A 21,830-nucleotide genomic window follows, 5' to 3' on the forward strand; every position below is an offset into this window, starting at 1 on the left:
TTAAGTGAAAATCGCTAAGACTACATATGTTACAAGCTTTGTAAACATTTAGAAAGCAAAGAACTAAAATATACAATTTGTAAATAAAAAACCTTGTACTTTGAGAAGGTATGTGTAGTGATTTTGAAATTATATTTAGATACTGATTTAAGTATATTATGATGTAAAGTTAAACTCAGGTATTTGAAGGTAAGTCATCTCAAGCGTGTAACAGAATAAATTGTTATAACAAACATAAACGACAACAAGGCAATTTATAACATTTTTTAAAAAGTTAGTTTTCTTCCTAAAGCAGTGGTTGGCAACCCAAATTATGTATGCCTTCGCCCTCCACGCCTCTTTCCTCTGGTCTCGTCCCTATGCAAGTCTTCGGAACTGAGCACAGCGTTGAGTTTGGCCTCCTGGGTGATTGGGGAATTGAAAAAGCAATGCCATTTTGTTGGGTGTCCGTATGGAATTGCCCTTTCTCTCCAGGGAGTTTTGAATTTTACATTCTAGTTTGTAAGCCCGACACAAACAGCTCCAGCTGTGTAATTAAACTACTTAAATTGATCCTAACTACAAGAAATGTTCCTGCACCCACCACGTCCCCACAGACCACCAGGAACCCAGTTCCCTGGCCCCCAAATTGCTTCAGCTTCACGGGCTTTTACCTTAAAACTGTTAGAGACCGTGAAATAAGCAGGAAGCAAGGCTGCTCCTGGAGATATTTCAAGAATCATTTTTAAACCTGGCAGAGAGACACCTTGGGAGCGAGGGGAGGGACACCCGCCATATACCTGCCGCCTCGCGGTACCTGCCCCCTCGCGGTACCTGCCCCCTCACCGTACCTGCCCCCTTGTGGTCTAGCCTCCTTCCACGCTCCGCCCCCTGACGGGCTCTCCGAAGCCCGGCCCCCTCTCCAGCTTCGTCCCGCTCCTGCGGAGGCCTCACCTCCCTTCGGGTCCCGCCCCTCACCGGCTCTGTCCTGCCCCCATCGCGGTACCTGCTGAGGCCTCACCACTTCACGCCCCGCCCCTGACGGCCACGCCCCGCTTAGGCCCCTCCCACACACGGCCCCTTCGTCTTTTTATTGCACGCGCCCTCAGGTTCCTGTAGACCCGGAAGCGGAAAGCGCGGAGCAAAAGTTTCGCTGTTGAGTGTGAGTTTCCGTCTTTATAGTTTAAACCTGCTCTTTGCAGTCCCCTCTCCTCCAAAGCCGGGGTCTGGGTATCGCTACGGGTCTTAAAATCCTCGCATTCGCCACGCACCCCAAGTAAATTCAGACGTCACATTGGGAGGCCGGGGGCGCGTCCCTTTCTGTTTAAAATCGCAGCTAAACTGGCCCCTGTCCCCGGCGTTTCCGCGTTCGGGCCACGCAGACACCGGCTTTCCCGTCCGTGTCCTGCTGGAATTCTCTTCGGAGCCCGCCGCCCACCTCACGTCGTGAAAAGCCCCCTTCCACGAGGTGGATTCCCGCCCCGCCCCAGCCTCGCCCTGTCGGCCCTGCCTGGCAGTCCCTGCAGCCTCTCGGGAGAGGCCGCATCCTCCTCCGGCCGACGATTCTGGAGAGCCCACCCTTCTGGGGCACCTTCCCCGCCCCCTCTCCTCGCGTCGGCTTCTGTTCCCCAGAACCCCCTGTCCCTGGTCACCTCTTCCCCTGACTCCGCGCTGGGGTGAATGACTTGGCCTGCCTAGTGACACCCAGTGTATTTCGCCCCAAATTCCTCCCCACTTGAAAACGTGGTTCTTCCAGGAGGCGGTTGTCTTATTTCATCCCACGCCTACTCAGTGTGTGATGGAGGGCGATTGGGAGAAAGCCATTGAAAGAAAACCTAGAGGCAACGTAGAGGATGGGTGAGGGACTTTGTAAAGAGAATAAGCCGCGAAAGTAGCAGGTGGAAAAAGTAGAAGTTTGAGGAAAGCCCGGTCTCCAGGGAGATGAAGGAGAGCAAAATGGAAGGGCCCTTGTTCAGAGGAGGAGTGGAGGCAACAATGGTGAGAGGCACGTCAGATGGAGGAGAGGACTAAAGAGTTAAAGTCTTGGCCAACAGAGGAAGGTGTAGTTGAGACAGGAAAGAGGTGACAAGAGAGCGGAGGAAGAAATCAGAATGGAAGTATAGCTACCTGGGGGTGCCAAAGAGTGGGGACCAAGGGAGTATAACAGAGAAAGAAGAGAGGAATATAACGGAGAGCAGGGAAAGAGCGCAGGTGGGACAAGAAAGAGGCTGAAATGCATGGAGACTGGGGACAATCGGAAGGACTGGGGAGAAATAAAAACGAGGGGAAACACGTGCACAATGGGACAGAATAGGTGTGAGGGAAGGAATCCAGAGGACAGAAAGAGTTGATAACGGACTGAGCAGAAACCCAGGGGGGAAACAGAAAAAAAAAAAAGAGAAACACAAGATGGAATAAGAGGAAAGTACATCTTAGTGAAAAGAGAGGGTGGGCCTGAATCCAGATGGGTCTGCGTTAATTGGATATAGATGATTAAGTTGTGAAATACTGATTTGGGGCTTTACCATCTAATACGTTTAAAGTTTGTTTAAATCGTATGGATGAGGACGAGAACTTCAAAACACCTGCCGTAAGGCTTGTGCGTTTTATATTTATTTGCATCGCAAGATAATTTCCATTTGCAAACCGTATTCAGCCAGTGGGTGGTAACTTAGTCATTTGTGGATCACCCTCTCCCCTTTGCCTGGGTTGGGGAAGGGGAGAAACGCTGGTCACTACATGGTGCCTTTTTATTTATATATATATATATATATATATATATATATATATATATATATATATATATATATATATATACTTTTTAATGTTTTTTTTTTCCTTTATTTTGGGGGAGAGAGAGAGTGTGTGTGTGTGCGCGCGTGCCTGTGCGCACGCGTGGGGGAGAAGCCGAGAGGGTGAGAGAGAGTCCCAAGCAGGCTCTGTGCTGTTAGTGCGGAACCCAACTCTGGGCTCTATCTCGCTTACTGTGAGACCGCGACTTGAGCTAAACTCGAGTCCACTGCTTAGGGGATGAGTAGGGACACCTGGGTGGTTCAGTTGGTCAGCGTCCGACTTCAGCTTAGGTCAAGATCCCAGGGTCCTTGAATTCTAGCCCGAGCAGGGCCTTCCGCTCTTCTGCTCTTGGTGAGGAGCCTGCCTTGAATCCTCGATCTCCCTCTCGCCCCTCCCCCACTCTTATGCACTCTTGTGCGCATGCTCTCTCTCAAAAATAAATAAACATCTAAAAAAAAAACTCTTTACAAAAGAGTCACATGCTTAACCAGCTGAGCCGTCCAGGTGCCCCTACCTGGTGCCTTTTTTAAAGGAGTGTTAAATTTACTCTTTGTTTTTGTAATGGATTTACTTCCCCCTCCCTACTGCTCTTACATTTAATTCAGTATTCTTTTTGTAGCTTGAGGTAAATCTTAGTTCAGATTCCACTTTTCTATAAATAATAATAATTTTTTAAAGCTTATTTATTTTGAGAGAGAGAGAGAGAGAGAGAGAGAGAGAGAATCCCAAGCAGGCCCCGCATCACCAGCACAGAGCCTAAGGCAGGGCTCCAGCTCACTCACGGTGAGATCATGACCTGAGTCGGAAGCTCAACCATCTGAGCCACCCAGGTGCCCCTTATATAAATAATTATTAACTTCTGAAATAAACTTTTGTGGCCTCCTGTACACTCAAGTCAGGTTATTCTTTTTTCAGTATGATATATATTTTTTAAGTTTTTATTTTAATCGCCCAATGTGATATATTAATTTTGTTTTCACTTTGACCCCAGAATTACTTAGATTTTTTAAAAAATTTACATCCAAATTAGTTAGCATATAGTGAAACAATGATTTCAGGAGTAGATTCCTTAATTCCCCTTACCCATTTAGCCCATCCTCTCTCCCACAATCCCTCTAGTAACCCTCTGTTTGTTCTCCATACTTAAGAGTCTCTTATGTTTTGTCCCCCTCCCTGTTTTTATATTTTTGTTTCCCTTCCCTATGTTCATCTGTTTTGTCTCTTAAAGCCCTCCTATGAGTGAAGTCATATGATTTTTGTCTTTCTCTCACTGATTTCACTTAGCATAGTACCCTCCAGTTCCATCCACGTAGTTGCAAATGGCAAGATTTCATTCTTTTTGATTGCCAACTAATACTCCATTGTATATATATACCACATCTTCTTTATCCATTCATCCATCGATGGAAATTTGGGCTCTTTCCATACTTTGGCTATTGTTGATAGTGCTGCTATAAACATGGGGGTGCATGTGTCCCTTCGAAACAGCACACCTGTATCCCTTGGAAAAATGCCTAGTAGTGCAATTGCTGGGTTGTAGGGTAGTTCTATTTTACTTTTTTGAGGAACCCCCATACTGTTTTCCAGAGTGGCTGCACCAGCTTGCGTTCCCAAGAATTATTTAGATTTTTTTAAAAAAATTACAAATTATTTGCCTTTTAAATCGGTTTCTGGTTTAGATTGAGGCGTGCGTGTTTTCTCCTCCTTACCTTATATATTAGAAAAGTTCTTCAGCAATTGGTACATACTTTTAGGTTGTTTCAGTGAGTACTTAGTAAGGATGCTGATGGTCTTGTAGCCTTTGAAACCTAGTTTAACAGTTGCCTAATGCTCTAATTTCTTCTGTTATGTGATCCCTTAAAACAGTGGGCTGTGAGCTACTAAGTCTCTGTGCCCCTCAATTCCATTTTGTCTGCTCTCTGCATACTGAAGGATGGCTGGGTTGACTTGGAACCTTTCCCAAAAGAGTCCATCTATTTACAATGAAGAAATTTGCTCATGAACAAAACAAAACAAAAAACCCTCAACAAAACTGAAATTAAACAAAAATTTGCTCAGAGCTAATTTCTGTAGCTGACCGTCTTTCAGTGTGATCTGCACTAATGGTTATATTTTTGCAGTTTTGTATTTTTAAATATTTTACTCTCCCACATGGTGAGGACTTCCTGTGTGTGTTTGTGGCACAGAATGGGGTATGGCCATTCTAAGCTTTGAAGAGAATTTTCAACTTTTAAGGTGGACTTCTAAGAAAGAACCACATTGCCTGAGGAAGAGGCCCAGAAGAGGAGGAAGAAAAATGAAAGAGGCCACAGGAATGGCGTTTTCTCAGGTAGTCATATTCTTGGTCGAGGATCCATTTCTCCTTCCTGTTGGCCTTGCGGATCTCTAGAGTACTCTTGACACGTGCCCGTCCACACTCCCCCAGTCCTTCCCCCAGTCCCCCTCCTCTCCATTTAGATTCCAGCTCATGGTAACCTAGTGACACGGAGCCTGTGAGTAGGCTTGGCCACATGCTGATGGGCTCACGCTCAGGCAGTGGTTGTTTAGGGGCCACGTCTGGATGCACTGTTAGCCGTCTGTAAGCCGGGGTAAAAGAAGCGGCGCGTGGAATCCTGTATTAACGTCCACACGTACCTGGAAGCTTCTAGAAAAATAGACCAATAGCGAGCAATCTGCCCACTTTTACACTACATTTGAAGCTGAACAAGTGTGGGTTCCTGCCTTTAAGATATTAATGATGGGAATGGAATGGAAAGAGTTTTATTCATCATGAGTTTTAAAATATGAAATCAACCTTTCTGAATTTGGATGGCTTTTATTTCTTTTCCTTGATCATTTCTCTGGCTAGGATTTCCGGTACTCTGTTGAACGGAAATGCTGAGAGTGCGGACCCTTGCTGCCGCCTTCTTTTTTTTTTTTTTTTCGTAAAAAAATTTGTTTTAATTTATTCATTTTTGAGAGACAGACCGTGAGTGGGGGAGGGGCAGAGAGTGAGGGAAACACAGAATCTGAAGCAGGCTCCAGGCTCTGACCTGTCGGCACAGAGCTTGATATGGCGCTCGAACTCATGGACTGTAAGATCATGCATGACCTGAGCCAAAGTCGGACGCTCAACCGACTGAGCCCCCCGGGCACCCCTGCCTTCTTCTTTATCTTAGAGGAAAAGCTTTCAGTCTCTCACCATTGGGTAGGCTGGTTGTGTGCTTTTTGTATATGACTTTGATTGTGTTGGGGGTGGTCTGTTATTCCTAGTTTGTTGGATGTCTTCATCCTGAAAGCTTGTTGAATTTTGTGAAAGCCTTTTTCCTCATTGAGATGACCAAGTGTTTTTTTTTTCCTTCATTCTGTTAGTACATTCTACTAATGTATTGCCATTGATTTTTTTGAATGTTGAATCTTCCATACTTTGTTTTAAAATTTTTTTAAGTTTATTTATTTTCAGAGAGTGAAATCACCAGGATGGAAGAGGCAGAGAGAGAGGGAGAGAGAGAGAATCCCAAGCAGGCTCTGCACTGTCAGTACAGAGCCTGATGCGGGGCTTGAACTCAGGAACCATGAGATCATGACCTGAGCTGAAGTCTGACGCTTACCCAACTGAGCCACCCGTGTGCCCCTCTTTGTGGAGATTTTTGATCACTGCTCGTATGTCCTCTCCAGGTATAATTCTGTTCACTTTTGTTATTTCTTCGTGATCATAGGTCTTGGTAGGTTGTATGTTTTCATGAATTGACCCTTACCTTCGAGGTTATGCATTGTTGGCATGGAGTTGTTCATAGTACCCTCATAGAGTCCTTTTTAAAACTTTCCATGACATGAATTGCAATGTTCACTAGTCTAGCTAAGGGCTTGTCAATTTATTAATCTTTTCAAAACATCTCTTGGTTTGTTGATTTTTTTTAATATTGTTTTTTTTTTTAATCCTCTATTTCATTTACCTCTGCTGTAATCTTATTTACTTCCTTCTGCTAAACTGGGTTTAGTTTGTTCTTCTTTTTCTGCCTTCTTGAGGTGTAAAATTAGATTTCTGATTTGAGATCTTTCCTCTTGTTTAATGTAAATATTCACCATTGCAGACCCTCCTCTGAGTGTCCCTACATTTCAGTATGTTGTTTTTTCATTTTCATCCGGACACTTTGCAGATTCTCTTGCGGTTTCTTCTTTGACCCATTGCTTAAGAATGAGCTGTTTGGGGGCACCTGGTGGCTCTGTCATTAAGCATCTGACTTCAGCTCAGGTCATGGTCTCATGGTTTGTGAGTTCACGTCCCACATCAAGTAAGCATGAGCCCCGCTTTGCTCTCTCCCCCTGCCTCCCTCCCTCCCTTTCTCTCTCCCCCTCCTTCCCTCCCTCTCTCTCTTTCCCTCCTCTCTCTCTCTGCCCCTTGCTCACTTGCTCTCTCTCTCTCTCTCTCTCTCTCTCTCAAAACAAAAAACAAAAAACAACAAAAAATGTTTTGGGGTTCCTGTTTGGCCCAGTAGGTAGACTCTTGATCACAGGGTTGTGAGTTCGAGCCCCATGTTGGGTGTAGAGGTTACTTAAAAAAATAAGCAATTAGAAAAAAGTATATTATAGAAAAAATGAGTTGTTTCCTTTTTGCTATTTGCTTTTAGTTTCAATTCAGTGTTAGAGAAGATGCTCTTTATGATTTCAGCCTTCTTAAATTTGCTAAGATTTGTTTTCTGGCGTGACGTCACGTGTGCTTTAGAAGACCGTGTTCTGGGGCGCCTGGGTGGCGCAGTCGGTTAAGCGTCCGACTTCAGCCAGGTCACGATCTCGCGGTCCGTGAGTTCGAGCCCCACGTCGGGCTCTGGGCTGATGGCTCGGAGCCTGGAGCCTGTTTCCGATTCTGTGTCTCCCTCTCTCTCTGCCCCTCCCCCGTTCATGCTCTGTCTCTCTCTGTCCCAAAAATAAATAAAACGTTGAAAAAAAAAAAAATTTAGAAGACCGTGTTCTGCTGCTGCTGGCTGTGGTGTTCCGTCTGTCTGGTAGGTGCACTTGCTGAGAGTGCTGTTCAGGTCTTCTGTCTCCTTCTGGATCTTCTGAAACTGGGTACTGAAGTCTACTGTTATTATTTCTTTTTATTTTTTTATTTTTTATTAAAAAAATTTTTTTTAACATTTATTTATTTTTGAGACAGAGAGAGACGGAGCATGAACGGGGGAGGGACAGAGAGAGAGGGAGACACAGAATCGGAAGCAGCCTCCAGGCTCCGAGCCGTCAGCCCAGAGCCCGACGGGGGGCTCGAACTTACGGACCGCGAGATCGTGACCTGAGCTGAAGTCGGACACTTAACCGACTGAGCCACCCAGGCACCCCATACTGTTATTATTTTCTTTTTTTTTTTTTTTTAAATTTTTTTTCAACGTTTATTTATTTTTGGGACAGAGAGAGACAGAGCATGAACGGGGGAGGAGCAGAGAGAGAGGGAGACACAGAATCGGAAACAGGCTCCAGGCTCTGAGCCATCAGCCCAGAGCCTGATGTGGGGCTCGAACTCACGGACCGCGAGATCATGACCTGGCTGAAGTCGGACGCTTAACCGACTGCGCCACCCAGGCGCCCCTTATTATTTTCTTAATACATCTGGGGGCTCTAATGTCACATGCCTGTGTGTTTACCGTTGTGCTGTCTTCCTGGTGAGCCAATCTTCTTATCATGATGTCCTTCCCCTCTTGCGACCGTTTTGTCTTATAGTCTCTTCTGTCTGATAGGATATAACCACCTCTGCTGTTTTTAGGATCCTGCTTGCATGAAATATCGTTCTCCCTCTTGCCCTTTTAGCCTGTTTCCATCCTTAGATCTGTGAATTTCAACAGTTTCAGCTCCTTGACACACACACACACTCTCTCTCTCTCTCTCTCTCTCTCACTCTCACTCTCACTCTCACTCTCTCACTATTTTTACCTCCTTTAACTTCTTCTGCTGATGCCTGCTCAGGCTGGCTGGGCGAATGGCAGGAGCCCCGGCCAACCCCCTTTCCTCCACCGAAATTTCAGAGCAAATGCATCCAGCGTTCTCGACTGATCATGACATTTGGTGAAATGTTCTTGCTTAATGATAGTTTAATCATCGATTTCCTTTTTGTCATTTTTTTCAAGTGTCTATTACTGTGATATGTTTTTAAACCTGAATCTGTTCAGGTACTGCATATCATAACACCGGTAACTCTTCTAATCTCGAACCATTGTTTTATTAGTGGAATAAACAAACTCTCTTTGGTGTTTGTTAATGTCTACACACCTACGTTTAAATGCATATAATTGTATTTATATTTTTGAATGCAGGTATTTTATGGAGATTGGAGTTAAAGTATTCTTTATTTTTTCATGTTTGTGCCCTCTCTTTACTAGCCTACTGTATAGTCATATTGACAAACCGAATGAAGTACAATTTATACGTTTTAATCTTCCCAAACATGCTGAAATACACGTGAATAAAAATGATAATGGGGGCACTCGGGTGGCTCAGTTGGTTGAGTGTCTTGACTCTTGATTTCACCTCAGGTCATGATCCCAGAGTCGTGGCAGTGAGCCCTGTGTTGGGCTCTTCGCTGACCGTGAAGCCTACTTGAGATTATTTCTCTGTCTCTCTCTGCCCTCCCTTGAGCAGTCTCTCTCTCTCTCTCTCTCTCTCTCTCTCTCTCTCTCAAAAACCACTGGTGGATTCTGTGTTTACTATAAAAACAGCCATTTAAAACCTTTCTTTTGGGGTGCCTGGGGGGCTCAGTAAATTGAGCATCTAACTCTTGATTTCAGCTTAGGTCATGATCCCAGGGTCATGGGATCGAGCCTTGTGTTGGGCTGTGCGCTGAGCATGGAGACTGCTTAAGATTCTCTCTCTCTCTCTCTCTCTCTCTCTCTCTCTCTCTCTCTCTCTCTCTTTCGGGCACCTGGGTGGCTCAGTTGGGTAGCTTCCAACTCTTGATTTCAGCTCAGGTCATGATCTATGATCTCACGGTTTGTGAGTTTGAATACCACATCAGGCTCTGCACACAAATCACAGAGCCTGTTTGAGATTTTCTCTCGCTCCCTCTCTCGCTGCCCCTCCTCCTCTCACACTCTTTCTCAAAATAAATTTTAAAAACTTAAAAAAAAAAGTTTCTCTTTCTCCCCCTCTGCCTCACTCCCCTGCCCATGTTCTCTCTTAAAAAAAAAAAATCATTCAAAATTATGTTGAGAAACCACACCTCATATTTCAGTTAATTTGCACGAGTGCATGGATGTGTAAGTCCATGGGTTTTTTTTTTTAATTATTTTTTAACGTTTATTTATTTTTGAGACAGAGAGACAGAACATGAACGGGGGAGGGGCAGAGAGAGAGGGAGACACAGAATCGGAAGCAGGCTCCAGGCTCTGAGCCATCAGCCCAGAGCCCGACGCAGGGCTCGAACTCACAGACCGCAAGATCGTGACCTGAGCTGAAGTCGGACACTTAACCGACTGAGCCACCCAGGCTCATGGTTTTTATAAAGACATTCCGTAAATAAGTTTCATAGTTTTTAGCCATTGAAATTATATCTTAAGTATATTCCATGGCCTTAAATTCTTTCTACGCTATCAGGCTAATGATTTAGGTAATGATAAGAATAGCAGTGTTTCTGTGCATGCAGCGTCTATGAGGACCTTTTATGCAGTTTGATGTCGTAAACTTTGAGCTTGTTTCAAGAAGCCTCTGTCTGTGTACTTGTAATGCTCCGTTACTGAACTACTTAGTTCTTGAGTTTCAGTTCTAAAACCTGACTACCTGAGCTCATGTGCTCGCTGTGTCATTCTTAGCTCTTTGACCAGAGGAGAGTTTCCTAGAGTGTCTCCGACCAGTATGAGTCTTCCCCTCCATAGGATGGGAGCACATCTTCCCCCAGTGAGCTGTTCTGCTGATACCAGCTTGGTACATGTGAAGCCTTTAGAGTAATACCTAGCATGTAGGAAGGGTCAGAAGCTTTGAAGTCATTGCCATTGCTATCCTCATCACAAGTTTTATTGATTTCATTTTAATTTTTAATTAAAAAAATTTTTTTAATGTTTATTTTTGAGAGAGAGAGAGAGAGAGAAAGAAAGCACAAGGGGGAGAGGGGCAGAGGGAGAGGAAGACACAGAATCTAAAGCAGGCTCCAGGGTCTGGGCTGTCACACACAGCCCGATGTGGGGCTTGAACTCACAACCTGAGCTGAAATCAAGAGTCAGACACTTAACCAACTGAGCCACCAGGTGCCCCCTCATCACTGTTTTTAAATTCTAACTTTAAAGCCACTGTGAATGTTGTCATCTCTGCAGATAGCACTCGTGCCGTAGCTCATCTAGATAGTATCACTCCGTGTGTAGAACATAGTATCTAATACTGTGTATAGACAGTGTAGTATTGGGATTTTTTAGGTGTATTCTTCATGTATTGTCCACAAAAAATGAGAAATCCCTACTTACTTGGAGGGTATTATAATCTCTTATGGAAATGGCATAAGAACTTAAAGTTAGAGGCACATAAGTTGCTTAAAATACCTTAACATGGGTCTGTTGGACAGTCACTTTAACCAAATTGATACTTACGCACCTCTCTCTTCTCATTTTGTGTGAAGAACTCACCCCATGGCCTCTTGGTGAAGTGTGTTTTCATTTCAGGGACGATTGACCTTCAAGGATGTGGCCATAGAATTCTCTCAGGAGGAGTGGGAGTGCCTGGACCCCGCTCAGAGGGCCTTGTACAGGGACGTGATGCTGGAGAACTACAGGAACTTGGTCTCCCTGGGTGAGGACAATATCTGTTCAGAAGTGGGGATCTGCCCTTGGGTATCTTTGCAGTTTTCCTTAGTTTGCCTCCTGGGAGCCCCTGCCTTACTTGCCTGAGTTTGAAGCCCTGTTGCCTCAGAATTGAAAAGCCTCATTATGTGGCAGCTGGACTTTTACTCTCCTGTTTTTTCAGATGATACATCAGGAGTTGCTCTGGAGTTTAAGTTGCATAAAACCAAATGGCAGACTTTTAAAATAGCCAGTTTCCGGGGCACCTGGGTGGCTCAGTCAGTTAAGCATGACTTCAGCTCGGGTCATGATCTTGTGGTTTGTGAGTTCGAGCTGCACATCGGGCTCTGTGCTGACAGCTCAGAGCCTGGAGCCTGCTTCAGATTATGTGTTTCCTCGTCTCTCTGACCCTCCCATGCTCATGCTCTGTCTCTGTCTGTCTCTCAATAATAATAAACAAATGTTCAAAAAAATTTTTAAATAGCCAGTTCCCTATTTGCTTCCTGTGCGCTTTGGATTCAGTAGTTTGGGAAGAGAGCTGTATCTCTGCGATCCTGTTGCCTGCGCTCTCAGAAGGAGGCAGGCAGTGGAGGAGTTTGTGAAATGATCTTTCCAGATCCATCTGTGATGTCCTCTCTCCTCAGCTGAACAAAAAGCGAAGATTCTGGAAAAGCCATAGCACATCACGTTCACCTTCCTTTCTTCTTATAAGCAGGAATATGTGTGTTTGACCTGAATATTACGTCCTTTTTGGAGCAAGGGAAAGAAGGGCAGAGAGGAGGCCGCACATTAATAGTGTTTGAGAGGGGCGCCTGGGTGGCTCAGTCGGTTAAGCATCTGACTCTTGGTTTCGGCTCAGGTTGTGATCTCAGAGTTTCGTGAGTTTGAGCCCCACATCCGAGCCCACTTGGGATTCTCTCTCCCTCTCTCAGCCCCTCTGCCACTCATGTGCTCTATCTCTCTCAAGATAAATAAACTAAAAAAAAAATGGTGTTTGAGAAACTCTCTGCAGTGGGAGAGTTCTATGGGAAAACAAAGGCTTTTTTCTTATGAACACTTGGAGGACATTTTTCTCCTCCCTCGCTTATCACTCGGTCTTCAGATGTGTGAGGTTGACCCTTTCACCCTCCAGCGGTGCTGCAGCTCCCGCAGAGATGAACACAAACGCCGCGATCCGTGATCCGCACACAGTGACCTGGTGCAGTGATTGCTTTGGTCCTTGACTTTGCAGGGCATGGGAGGGCCGTTTCAAAGGGGATCTCTCCTTCTGGGCTTGATGCCATCAGATGCTCGGGTCTTCGTCCACGCGGCTCAGAGCTGAGGCGTCCGTAGTCCTGACTCTTGCACCTGTCCTCGTGCCACACCCATTGGCTGTCCCTGGGAGACCTGATCAGCAGGGAAGACACTGGCTGCTCTTGCCTTCCTTCCATCAGGCTCCCTGGAAGCTGCATGGCGCCCTCTTGAGGCCTGTCTGCCTGTTCAGGTTCCTTAGCCATAGCTTCCATTCTGCTTCTGCCACACTTCAGGGGCACATGAAATGGGGAGGTGGGTTGGATCTTACGAGATTTTTTACTCAGATGTGTGAAGACAGTTGGCAGAAAGGTCTTTTTGATCCCCTGTCCTACATGGGAGCGCATTTCAGCTTTTAGCTTAGTGTCTGTGGGTGGAGGGCACGGTCCCGTGTCAAGATCCTCCATCACCTGGCCCTGACATCTTGTATTTTCTCTCTCTTCCACCTCTCTACCTAGTTTGGCAACGATTTCATTTTTCTTAAGTCTGCGTGATTTTGCCTCTGAAATTTGCTTTTGGAAGACACATCCCTAGAGTCTGAAATTTCGTCCTTTTTTTTTTTTTTTTTTTTTTTTGCTGTGATAGTCCACTTTTAGGTTATGGACTGCTTCTGGTGGAGTCTTCTGTGGAGTGGGTTTACTTGGTTCAGAAAATTCTTGACCAAGAACACTTTGACTACCGTGTTCTAATAATAGTCTGCTTCCTACAGAAGCACCTCTTGAAGCTACTGGTTAGACTGGTCAGCATATGCCCTGGATACTGAGATGGAAAGTATCACGAGATCCTGACTGGACCAGTGATTCCAGTTTTCTTTCTGGTTTTTGAGGTGTGTCACGTTATCTCTCAAGGGCTCTGTGACAACGTTGTTCATTAGATGCTAATTCATCCCTTTGAGCCACAATAAACAAAACAGGAATCTGTCCTGGGGCAATGTTGTCCATGTTCACGTTCTCATATGTCTGAGGCTGTTGACTGGACTGTTCATGTTGCCTTTGCCATCCCCTCTGCGGGCCGTTGTTCATTCTACCTCAACAGGTATAATTATGCAGCATCTTAATGAGGGAGTTGCTGAAGCTGAGCGATGACTTTAATGAAGTTCACCGTAATACGTTTCCTTTAAGCCACTTTTTCCTTTCATCTTGTCCATTTCTATGCATTGTAAAGGAACTTGATTTTTTTTAAGTTATTTATTTTGAGAGAGAGAAAGAGAGAAGGGGAGAGAGAGAGGGGGAGAGAATATCCCAAGCAGCTCCTCGCTGAAAGCACAGAGCCCGACATGGGGCTTGAACTCACGATCTGTGAGATCAAGGTTGAAGCCAAAATTGAGAGTTGGATGCTTAACCAACTGAGCCACCCAAGCACCCAAGAACTTGATTTTTATTATTTAATCATCAATTGTGAATTTCTGATGCTACCAGTAGTGTTCTTTGTTTTATATTTGTAAGTGGGAGTGTTGAATTGGGGAACAGATATTGTTTTAAATATTTTACACTATTTCCTTCTTTAGTTTTCAAGGTATGGCTCAGCAACAGGTTCCCTAAATCCAGCACAAACCCTGGAATATGTTGAAAAGATAGTCTGAATTATTTTTTCTACTTGTCCTCACCTGACCTAGTACCTAATATCAAGTTACACTTTTGTGAATTAAATTTATTAAATTGGGAATTTTAGATATCTTAAAAACATGTATATTTTATATTTGTACTGTACAAATCCCAGAAATACCATTAATTTGTCATGTAAGATTTATTGCTTTTTTTATAGTATGTTTTCAGTTTTTTGTGCATAACTTGTTGAGTTTGTGTAAATTTCACTGACTTAATTTTTTGTTGTAACTGCTGTGTTCTAAAAATTACTCTCCCTGTCTAGATTCATCATGTTCGTATCAGTATATTGAATTGATACGTAAATATCATTGTGTTTTACAGAAAACTTAGCACATTTCTTATACTTTATTGACTTCCACTGTTGCTTATGACACTTCTATTTTCTGCAAAATTTCTAAATTTCTGTAAATTGCATTCATGAGTGAACACACGAACACTATTTTGGGTTTCCATCTGAACTTCATAGAAGGTGCACCTGGTCCCTGGTGTCCCACCGTCTCGTGCTTTCCTGTTGTTCTCTGGCTCTCGTTTGCTGTGTATGCTGCCCGCCTCCTCTCTGCCCGCGGACCTCCTCCAGGGAGGAGAAGTTGTTTCTGCGTGAACCTGCTGCTGCTTATGGTGTCCTGTGTCACAGGTCCTTCCCGCAGTGGGCCATTCGCTTATTTCCTCTGGTCTCCGTAAGCTTACTTTTGTTCTCCTGGTCATATTTATGAAGTCTGATTTACTAATTTTGGATAAGTGCACATTAAGTTTCATGGATTCATAATAACATCTTGCATTTAGTAATACCTACAGGAGGGGCACCTGACCTCATGTCTCTCTCTGTTGTTTCAGATAACTTTCATAATATTTTCCATCATTTGAGCTTACTAGAGTTAAAATATGCCATATTTTTCTTGTTTGAATGTAGATTCAGTTGATTACCATGAGTATTTAAATTCACTTGTTTTCCACTTATTTTCTTCTCTACCCACAGCCTGGTGAACACCGTTTTACTTTCTGTTTTTGTGAATTGGACTATTTTAGATACTTCACATAAGTGGAGGAGGGACAGAGAAAGAGGGAGAAAGAGAATCTGAAACAGGCTCCAGGCTCTGAGCTGTTAGCACAGAGCCTGACGTGGGGCTTGAACCCATGAACCATGAGCTCATGACCTGAGCCAAAGTCGGACCCTTAACCGACTGAGCCACTCAGGCATCCCAAGTGTCTTTTTAAGGCTGAATAATATTTCATTATGTGTATATACCACATTTTATTTGTGTGCTCCTCAATCAGTAGACATTTGAGTTGCTTCTACCTCTTGGTTATTATTTTTTTTGTTTGTTTATTTATTTTGAGAGACAGAGCAGGGGAGGGGCAGTGAGAGGGAGAGAGAGAATCCCAAGCAGGTTCTGTGTTGATAGCACAGAGCCCAACGTGGGGCTTGATCTCATGAACTGTGAGATCATGACCTGAGCCGAAATCAAGAGTCAGACGTTCAACCAACTGAGTCAACCAGGTGCCCTTGGCTATTTTTTTTTTAAGTGTATTTATTTTGAGAGACAGAGCAGGGAGGGACGGAGAGAGAGAATACTAAGCAAACTGTCAGCACAGAGCTCAATGCAAGGGCTCAATCTCGCAAACTGTGAGATCATGACCTGAGCCAAAATCAAGAGTTGGACACTTAACCCACTGAGCCACCCAGGCGCCCCTACCTCTTGGCTATTTTGAATAATGCTTCTGTGAACATGGGTATGCAAACATCTCTTTGAGGTCCTGCTTTCACTTTTTTTTGTGTACACACCCAGAAGTGGAAATGCTAGATTATATGGTATCTTAGTTTGGTGTCCTATAACAAAGTACCATAGAATGGGTGGCTTATTAACAAATTTTATTTCTTACAGTTCTGGAGTCCAGAAGTCTGAAATCAGGGTGCCAACATGGTTAGGCTCTGAGGAAGACCTTCTGATGGGTTGCAGATGGGTGACTTCTCATTGTCCCCTCCCATAGCAGAAACAGAGAGAGATAGCTCTCTGTGATCTCTCTTGTAAGGACACTGATGATACTCATGAGGGCTCCACCATCATGGACTGGTCACTGCCCATAGGCCCACCGTTGTATTTTGGAAGGTTTCAACATAATGAATTTTAGAGGAACACCAGTGTTTAATCTACAACATTCTGCTCTCACCCCCCTCCCCAAGTTTCATGTACTTCCCATATGACAAATACATGCGTTCTATCCCACCACCCCTACAAGTCAACTCATTCTAGCATCAGCTCTAAAGTCTGTAGTCCAAAACCTCATCTAAACATCTCTAAATCAGATATGGGTGAGACTTGAGGCAAAAAATCCTCTCCAGCTGTGAACCTGTAGAATGGGACAGGCAGAGGGTAGACAATACCATTCAATAAGCAGAAATGGGGGAGAAGCACAGGTTGATCCCAGGCAAGTCCAAAACCTAGCAAGATCCATGAGCTCTGAAGGCTTGAAAATAATCCTCTTTGCCTCCATGCTCTGCCCTCCAGGCCTGTTGGACAGCAGTCCTACTGCTAGACCCAGCTCCACCAGGCAGGGTCACGTACCACCCCTCAGGTTCTACTGAGCAGGGGTTGAAAACCCAGTTTTGCGGGGAGGTCATCTGGCCTGTTGAAAGTGAAGAGGCAGGGGCGCCTGGGTGGCTCAGTCGGGCTAGTGTCCAACTTTGGCTCAGGTCATGATCTCGTGGTTTGTGGGTTTGATCCCCGCACTGGGCTCTGTGCTGTCAGCTCGGAGCCTGGAGCCTGGTTGGGATTCTGTGTCTCCCTCTCTCTCTGCCCCTCCCCCACTGTGCTCTGTCTCTCAAAAATACATAAATGTAAAAAAAAAAAAAAAAATTAAAAAAAAAAAAGAAAGTGAAGAGGCAGGCCCAATCATCTCTGAAGTGCCTTGAGGTCACTCCTCCTTTGTGTTGAAGAATAGAGAAAATTTGCAGAGAAATAGCTTTATGGTTCTGTTCTGTAAAGTCTGGCCGTCTTCCTTTATTCCTTTCCATTTTCTTTCCCTTCACTTCACACCGGCAGTTTTCCTGCTATAGTAGTTGATAAGGTCCATAGTTGACACTCACTAATCTTTTTTTTTTTTTTTTTAATGTTTAAACATGAGTATAGTTGACACACAACTTTATATTAGTTTCATGTGTACAGCATAGCGATTCAAGTTTGTGCGTTATGTTGTGCTCACCAGTGTAGCTACCATCTATCACCATACAACATTATCACGGTATCATTGACTGTATTCCTTATGCTGTGCCTTTTATTCTCATGACATTTATTTCATAACTGGAAATTTGTATCTCCCACTCCCCTTCAGTCATTTTGCCCACCTCTCTACTCCCCTCCTCTCGTCAACCATCAGTTCTTATATTTATAGATCTGATTCTGTTTTTTGTTTTATTTTTAAAAGGGACAGAAGACATGAGTAGACATTTTCCCAAAGGCCAACAGACACATGGAAAGATGCTCACCACCACTCATTATCAGGGAATTGCAGGTCAAAACCACAATGAGCTATCATCTTAAATTTGTCAGAATGGCTAAAATCAAAGATGAGAAATCACAAGTGCTGATGAAAATGTAGAGGAGGGGCGCCTGGGTGGCGCAGTCGGTTAAGCGTCCGACTTCAGCCAGGTCACGATCTCGCGGTCCGGGAGTTCGAGCCCCGCGTCAGGCTCTGGGCTGATGGCTCAGAGCCTGGAGCCTGTTTCCGATTCTGTGTCTTCCTCTCTCTCTGCCCCTCCCCCATTCATGCTCTCTCTCTCTCTGTCCCAAAAATAAATAACCGTTGAAAAAAAAAATTAAAAAAAAAAAAAAAAGAAAATGTAGAGGAAAAGGAACCTTGTGCACTGTTGGTGGCAGTGTAAATTGGTACAGCCACTCTGGAAAGCAGTATGGAGATTCCTCAAAGTATTAAAAATAGAAATACCGTATGATCCAATAATTCTACCACTAGGTATTTACCCAAAGAAAATGAAGACACTAGTTTGAAAAGATTACGAATGCACCCCTATGTTTATTGCAGCATTATTTACTGGCCAAGACAGGGAAGCAACCTAAGGGTCCGTTAATACACAAATGGATAAGGAAGATGTGGTATTTTAGAGTGGAATGTTACATGGCCATAAAAAAGGATGGTATTGTGCCATGTACAACAACGTGGATGGGCCTAGAATGTATTATGCCAAGTGAAGTAAATTAGACTGAGAAATACCTCATAAGATTTCACGTACATGTGGAATCTGCAAAACCCTGCAAAATACACTCATTCTGATCTTATCAAACAGTTTGGCCATACCCTACTCCTTTTTTTTTTTTTTTTTAATATAATTTATTGTCGGGTTGGCTAACATACAGTATATACAGTGTGCTCTTGGTTTTGGGGGTAGATTCCCATGATTCATCACTTACATACAACACCCAGTGCTCATCCCAACAAGTGCCCTCCTCAGTGCCCCTCACTCATTTTCCCCTCCCACCCCATCAACCCTCAGTTTGTTCTCTGTATTTAAGAGCCTCTTATGGTTTGCCTCCCTTCCTCTCTGTTTGTAACTATTTTTTTTCCCCTTCCCTTCCCCCATGGTCTTAAGTTTCTCAAGTTCCCCATATGAGTGAAAACATATGGTATATGTCTTTCTCTGACTGACTTATTTCACTTAGCGTAATACCCTCCAGTTCCATCCACGTTGCTGCAAATGGCAGGATTTCCTTCTTTCTCATTGCGAAGTAGTATTCCATTGTATGTATCAAACCACATCTTCTTTATCCACTCATCAGTTGATGGACATTTAGGCTCTTTCCATAATTTGGATCTTGTTGAAAGCACTGCTATAAACATTGGGATACATGTGCCCCTACGAATCAGCACTCCTGTATCCTTTGGATAAATTCCTAGTAGTGCTATTGCTGGTTTGTGGGTAGTTCTAGTTTTAATTTTTTGAGGAACCTACACACTGTTTTCCCAGAGTGGCTGCACCAGTTTGCATTCCCACCAGCAGCGCAAGAGGGATCCCCTTTCTCCACATCCTCGCCAGCACCTGTTGTTTCCTGAGTTGTTAATTTTAGCCACTCTTGAGTGGTGTAAGGTGGTATCTCAGTGTGGTTTGACTTGTATTTCCCTGATGATGAGTGACGTTGACCATCTTTTCATTTGTCTGTTGGCCATCTGGTTGTCTCTTTTGGAAAAGTGTCTGTTCATGTCTTCTGCCCATTTCTTCAGTGGATTATTTGTTTTTCAGGTGTTGAGTTGGTAAGTTCTTTATACATTTTGGATACTGGCCCTTTATCCGATATGTCATTTGCAAATATCTTTTCCCATTCCATTGGTTGCCTTTTAGTTTTGTTGATTGTTCCCTCTGCAGTGCAGAAGTTTTATCTTCATGAGGTCCCAATAGTTCATTTTTGCTTTTAATTTCCTTGCCTTTGGAGATGTGTTGAGCAAGATATTGCAGCTTATGTCAAAAAGGTTGTTGCCTGTTTTCTCCTCTAAGGTTTTTGATGGTTTCCTGTCTCACGTTTAAGTCTTTCATCCATTTTGAGTTTATTTTTGTGTGTGGTGTGGGAAAGTGGTCTAGTTTCATTCTTCTGCATTTTGCCATCCAGTTCTCCCAGCACCATTTGCTAAACAGACTGTCTTTTTTCCATTGGATCCTCTTTCCTGCTTTGCCAAAGATTAATTGGCCATACATCTGTGGGTCCAATTCTGGGTTCTCTATTCTATTCCATTGGTCTATGTGTCTGTTTTTGTGCCAGTACCATGCTGTCTTGATGATTACAGCTTTGTAGTAGAGGCTAACGTCTGGGATTGTGATGCCTCCCACTTTGATTTTCTTGTTCAACATTCCTTTGGCTATTCGGGGTCTTTTGGGCCACACCCTATTCTCTTCCAAGCATGCTTTCTCCTTTTTTGCAAAATGGTTAGGCTGGGAATTTTCAAAATCTTGAAGTTCTATAGTCTCTTTTTGCTTGATAATTTTATCTTCAAGTTATTTCTTTGGTCTTGTTTAGCCATTAGCAGTCAGGAGGAACCAAGCGTCTTGGCTTAGAAATCTCAGCTGAAGAGCAATGGCATTGCTTGCAAGTTCTACTTTCCACAAGACAGTAGAGCATGAATGCAGTTCGGCCAAGAGAACTGTGTTCAGCTCTCTTCTTTTTGTCTTGGAGCCTATACCAGAATCACATTTAAAATTCCCTTTGTGACATCCTCAGCTTCCAGCATGCACCTTTACCCGTGACCCAGTTCACAGCCACATCCCCATTTTTAGGTATTTGTTGCAGAAGCTCCCTACTTCTCACGATCAAGACAATTTTCTTTCTTAGTCTGTTCAGGCTCTTGTAACAAAATACCAAAAACTGGGTGGCTTACAACAGTTGTTCCATTTGTTTTGCACAGTGCTGGAGATGCGAAGTCAAAGATCAGGGTGCCAGCATACTTGGGTTCTGGTGAGGACCCCCTTCCTGACCGCAAGCTGCTGCTGACTGCTTGTGTCTTCACATGATACGAGAAAGAGCTGGCTGTCTGGCCTCTTGTAATGGCACTAATCCCATTTATGTGGGCTCCATCCTGATGACTTCATTACTTCCCAAAGCCACCACCTTCAAATATATCACCTTGGGGATTAGATTTTAACATAGAAATTTTAGGGGGCACAAACATTCAGCTCACAGTGTATGGTAATTTAATTTTTAATTTTCAAGTAACTGTCCTGATATTTTCCATCTACATTTTACTTGCTGATGAACATTGCATAAGAATTCCCATTTTTCCCCATCTTCGCTAACACTTAGTATTTTCTGTTTCTTCGACAGTAGCTATCCTAATGAGTGTGAGTGATAATCTCATTGCGGTTTAGATTTGCATTTCTCTAATGGTCAGTGATACTGAACATCATTTCATAAGTTTCTTGGCCATTTGTAGATCATCTGTGGAGAAATGTTGGTTCCACAGTCCTTTGCCCATTATTTAATCAGAATATTTGTGGGTTCTGTTTTTGTTGAGCTGTAGGAGTTTGTGATATTGTGATTCGTAATAAGAAATCTGTTTGGTCTTCATTCGTGTTTCTTGCGCAGAACTTCTAAAACCCTTGGAATTTCCTGAGCAATAAGAGCAATGGGAGCATCTTTTTTTTTAATTTTTTTTTTTTACATTTATTTATTTTTGAGAGACAGAGACAGAACACAAGTGGGGGAGGGGTGTAGTGTCAGGGAGACACAGAATCTGAAGCAGGCTCCAAGCTCTGAGCTGTCAGTACAGAGCCCGACGTGGGGCTCGAACTCAGACCGTGAGATCATGACCTGAGCCAAAGTCGGATGCTTAACCCACTGCGCCACCCAGGCGCCCCACAATGGAAGCATCTTTGATCATAATTTGGTCTCTCGTCAATTCCTGAAATTGCTCAGGAGCCATAAAGATGAAA

At 43.8% G+C, this 21,830-nt stretch overlaps 1 protein-coding gene across 1 annotated transcript; it reads left to right on the forward strand.

The window, feature by feature from the left end:
* The first annotated feature begins 1,041 nt into the window (after positions 1-1,041).
* LOC112850866 (zinc finger protein 480-like) lies at positions 1,042-12,614 on the forward strand. Its single transcript, XM_086688663.1, has 5 exons — positions 1,042-1,141; positions 5,008-5,101; positions 11,388-11,514; positions 12,220-12,285; positions 12,607-12,614. The coding sequence occupies exons 2-5, from the start codon at positions 5,069-5,071 to the stop codon at positions 12,612-12,614; spliced, it is 234 nt and encodes a 77-aa protein (XP_086544789.1). The 5' UTR covers positions 1,042-1,141; positions 5,008-5,068.
* The last annotated feature ends 9,216 nt before the right edge of the window (positions 12,615-21,830 follow it).

Source organism: Puma concolor, chromosome E2, assembly GCF_028749965.1.
Source record: "Puma concolor isolate L17-30 chromosome E2, mPumCon1.1.hap2, whole genome shotgun sequence".
Classification (NCBI taxonomy): domain Eukaryota; kingdom Metazoa; phylum Chordata; class Mammalia; order Carnivora; family Felidae; genus Puma; species Puma concolor.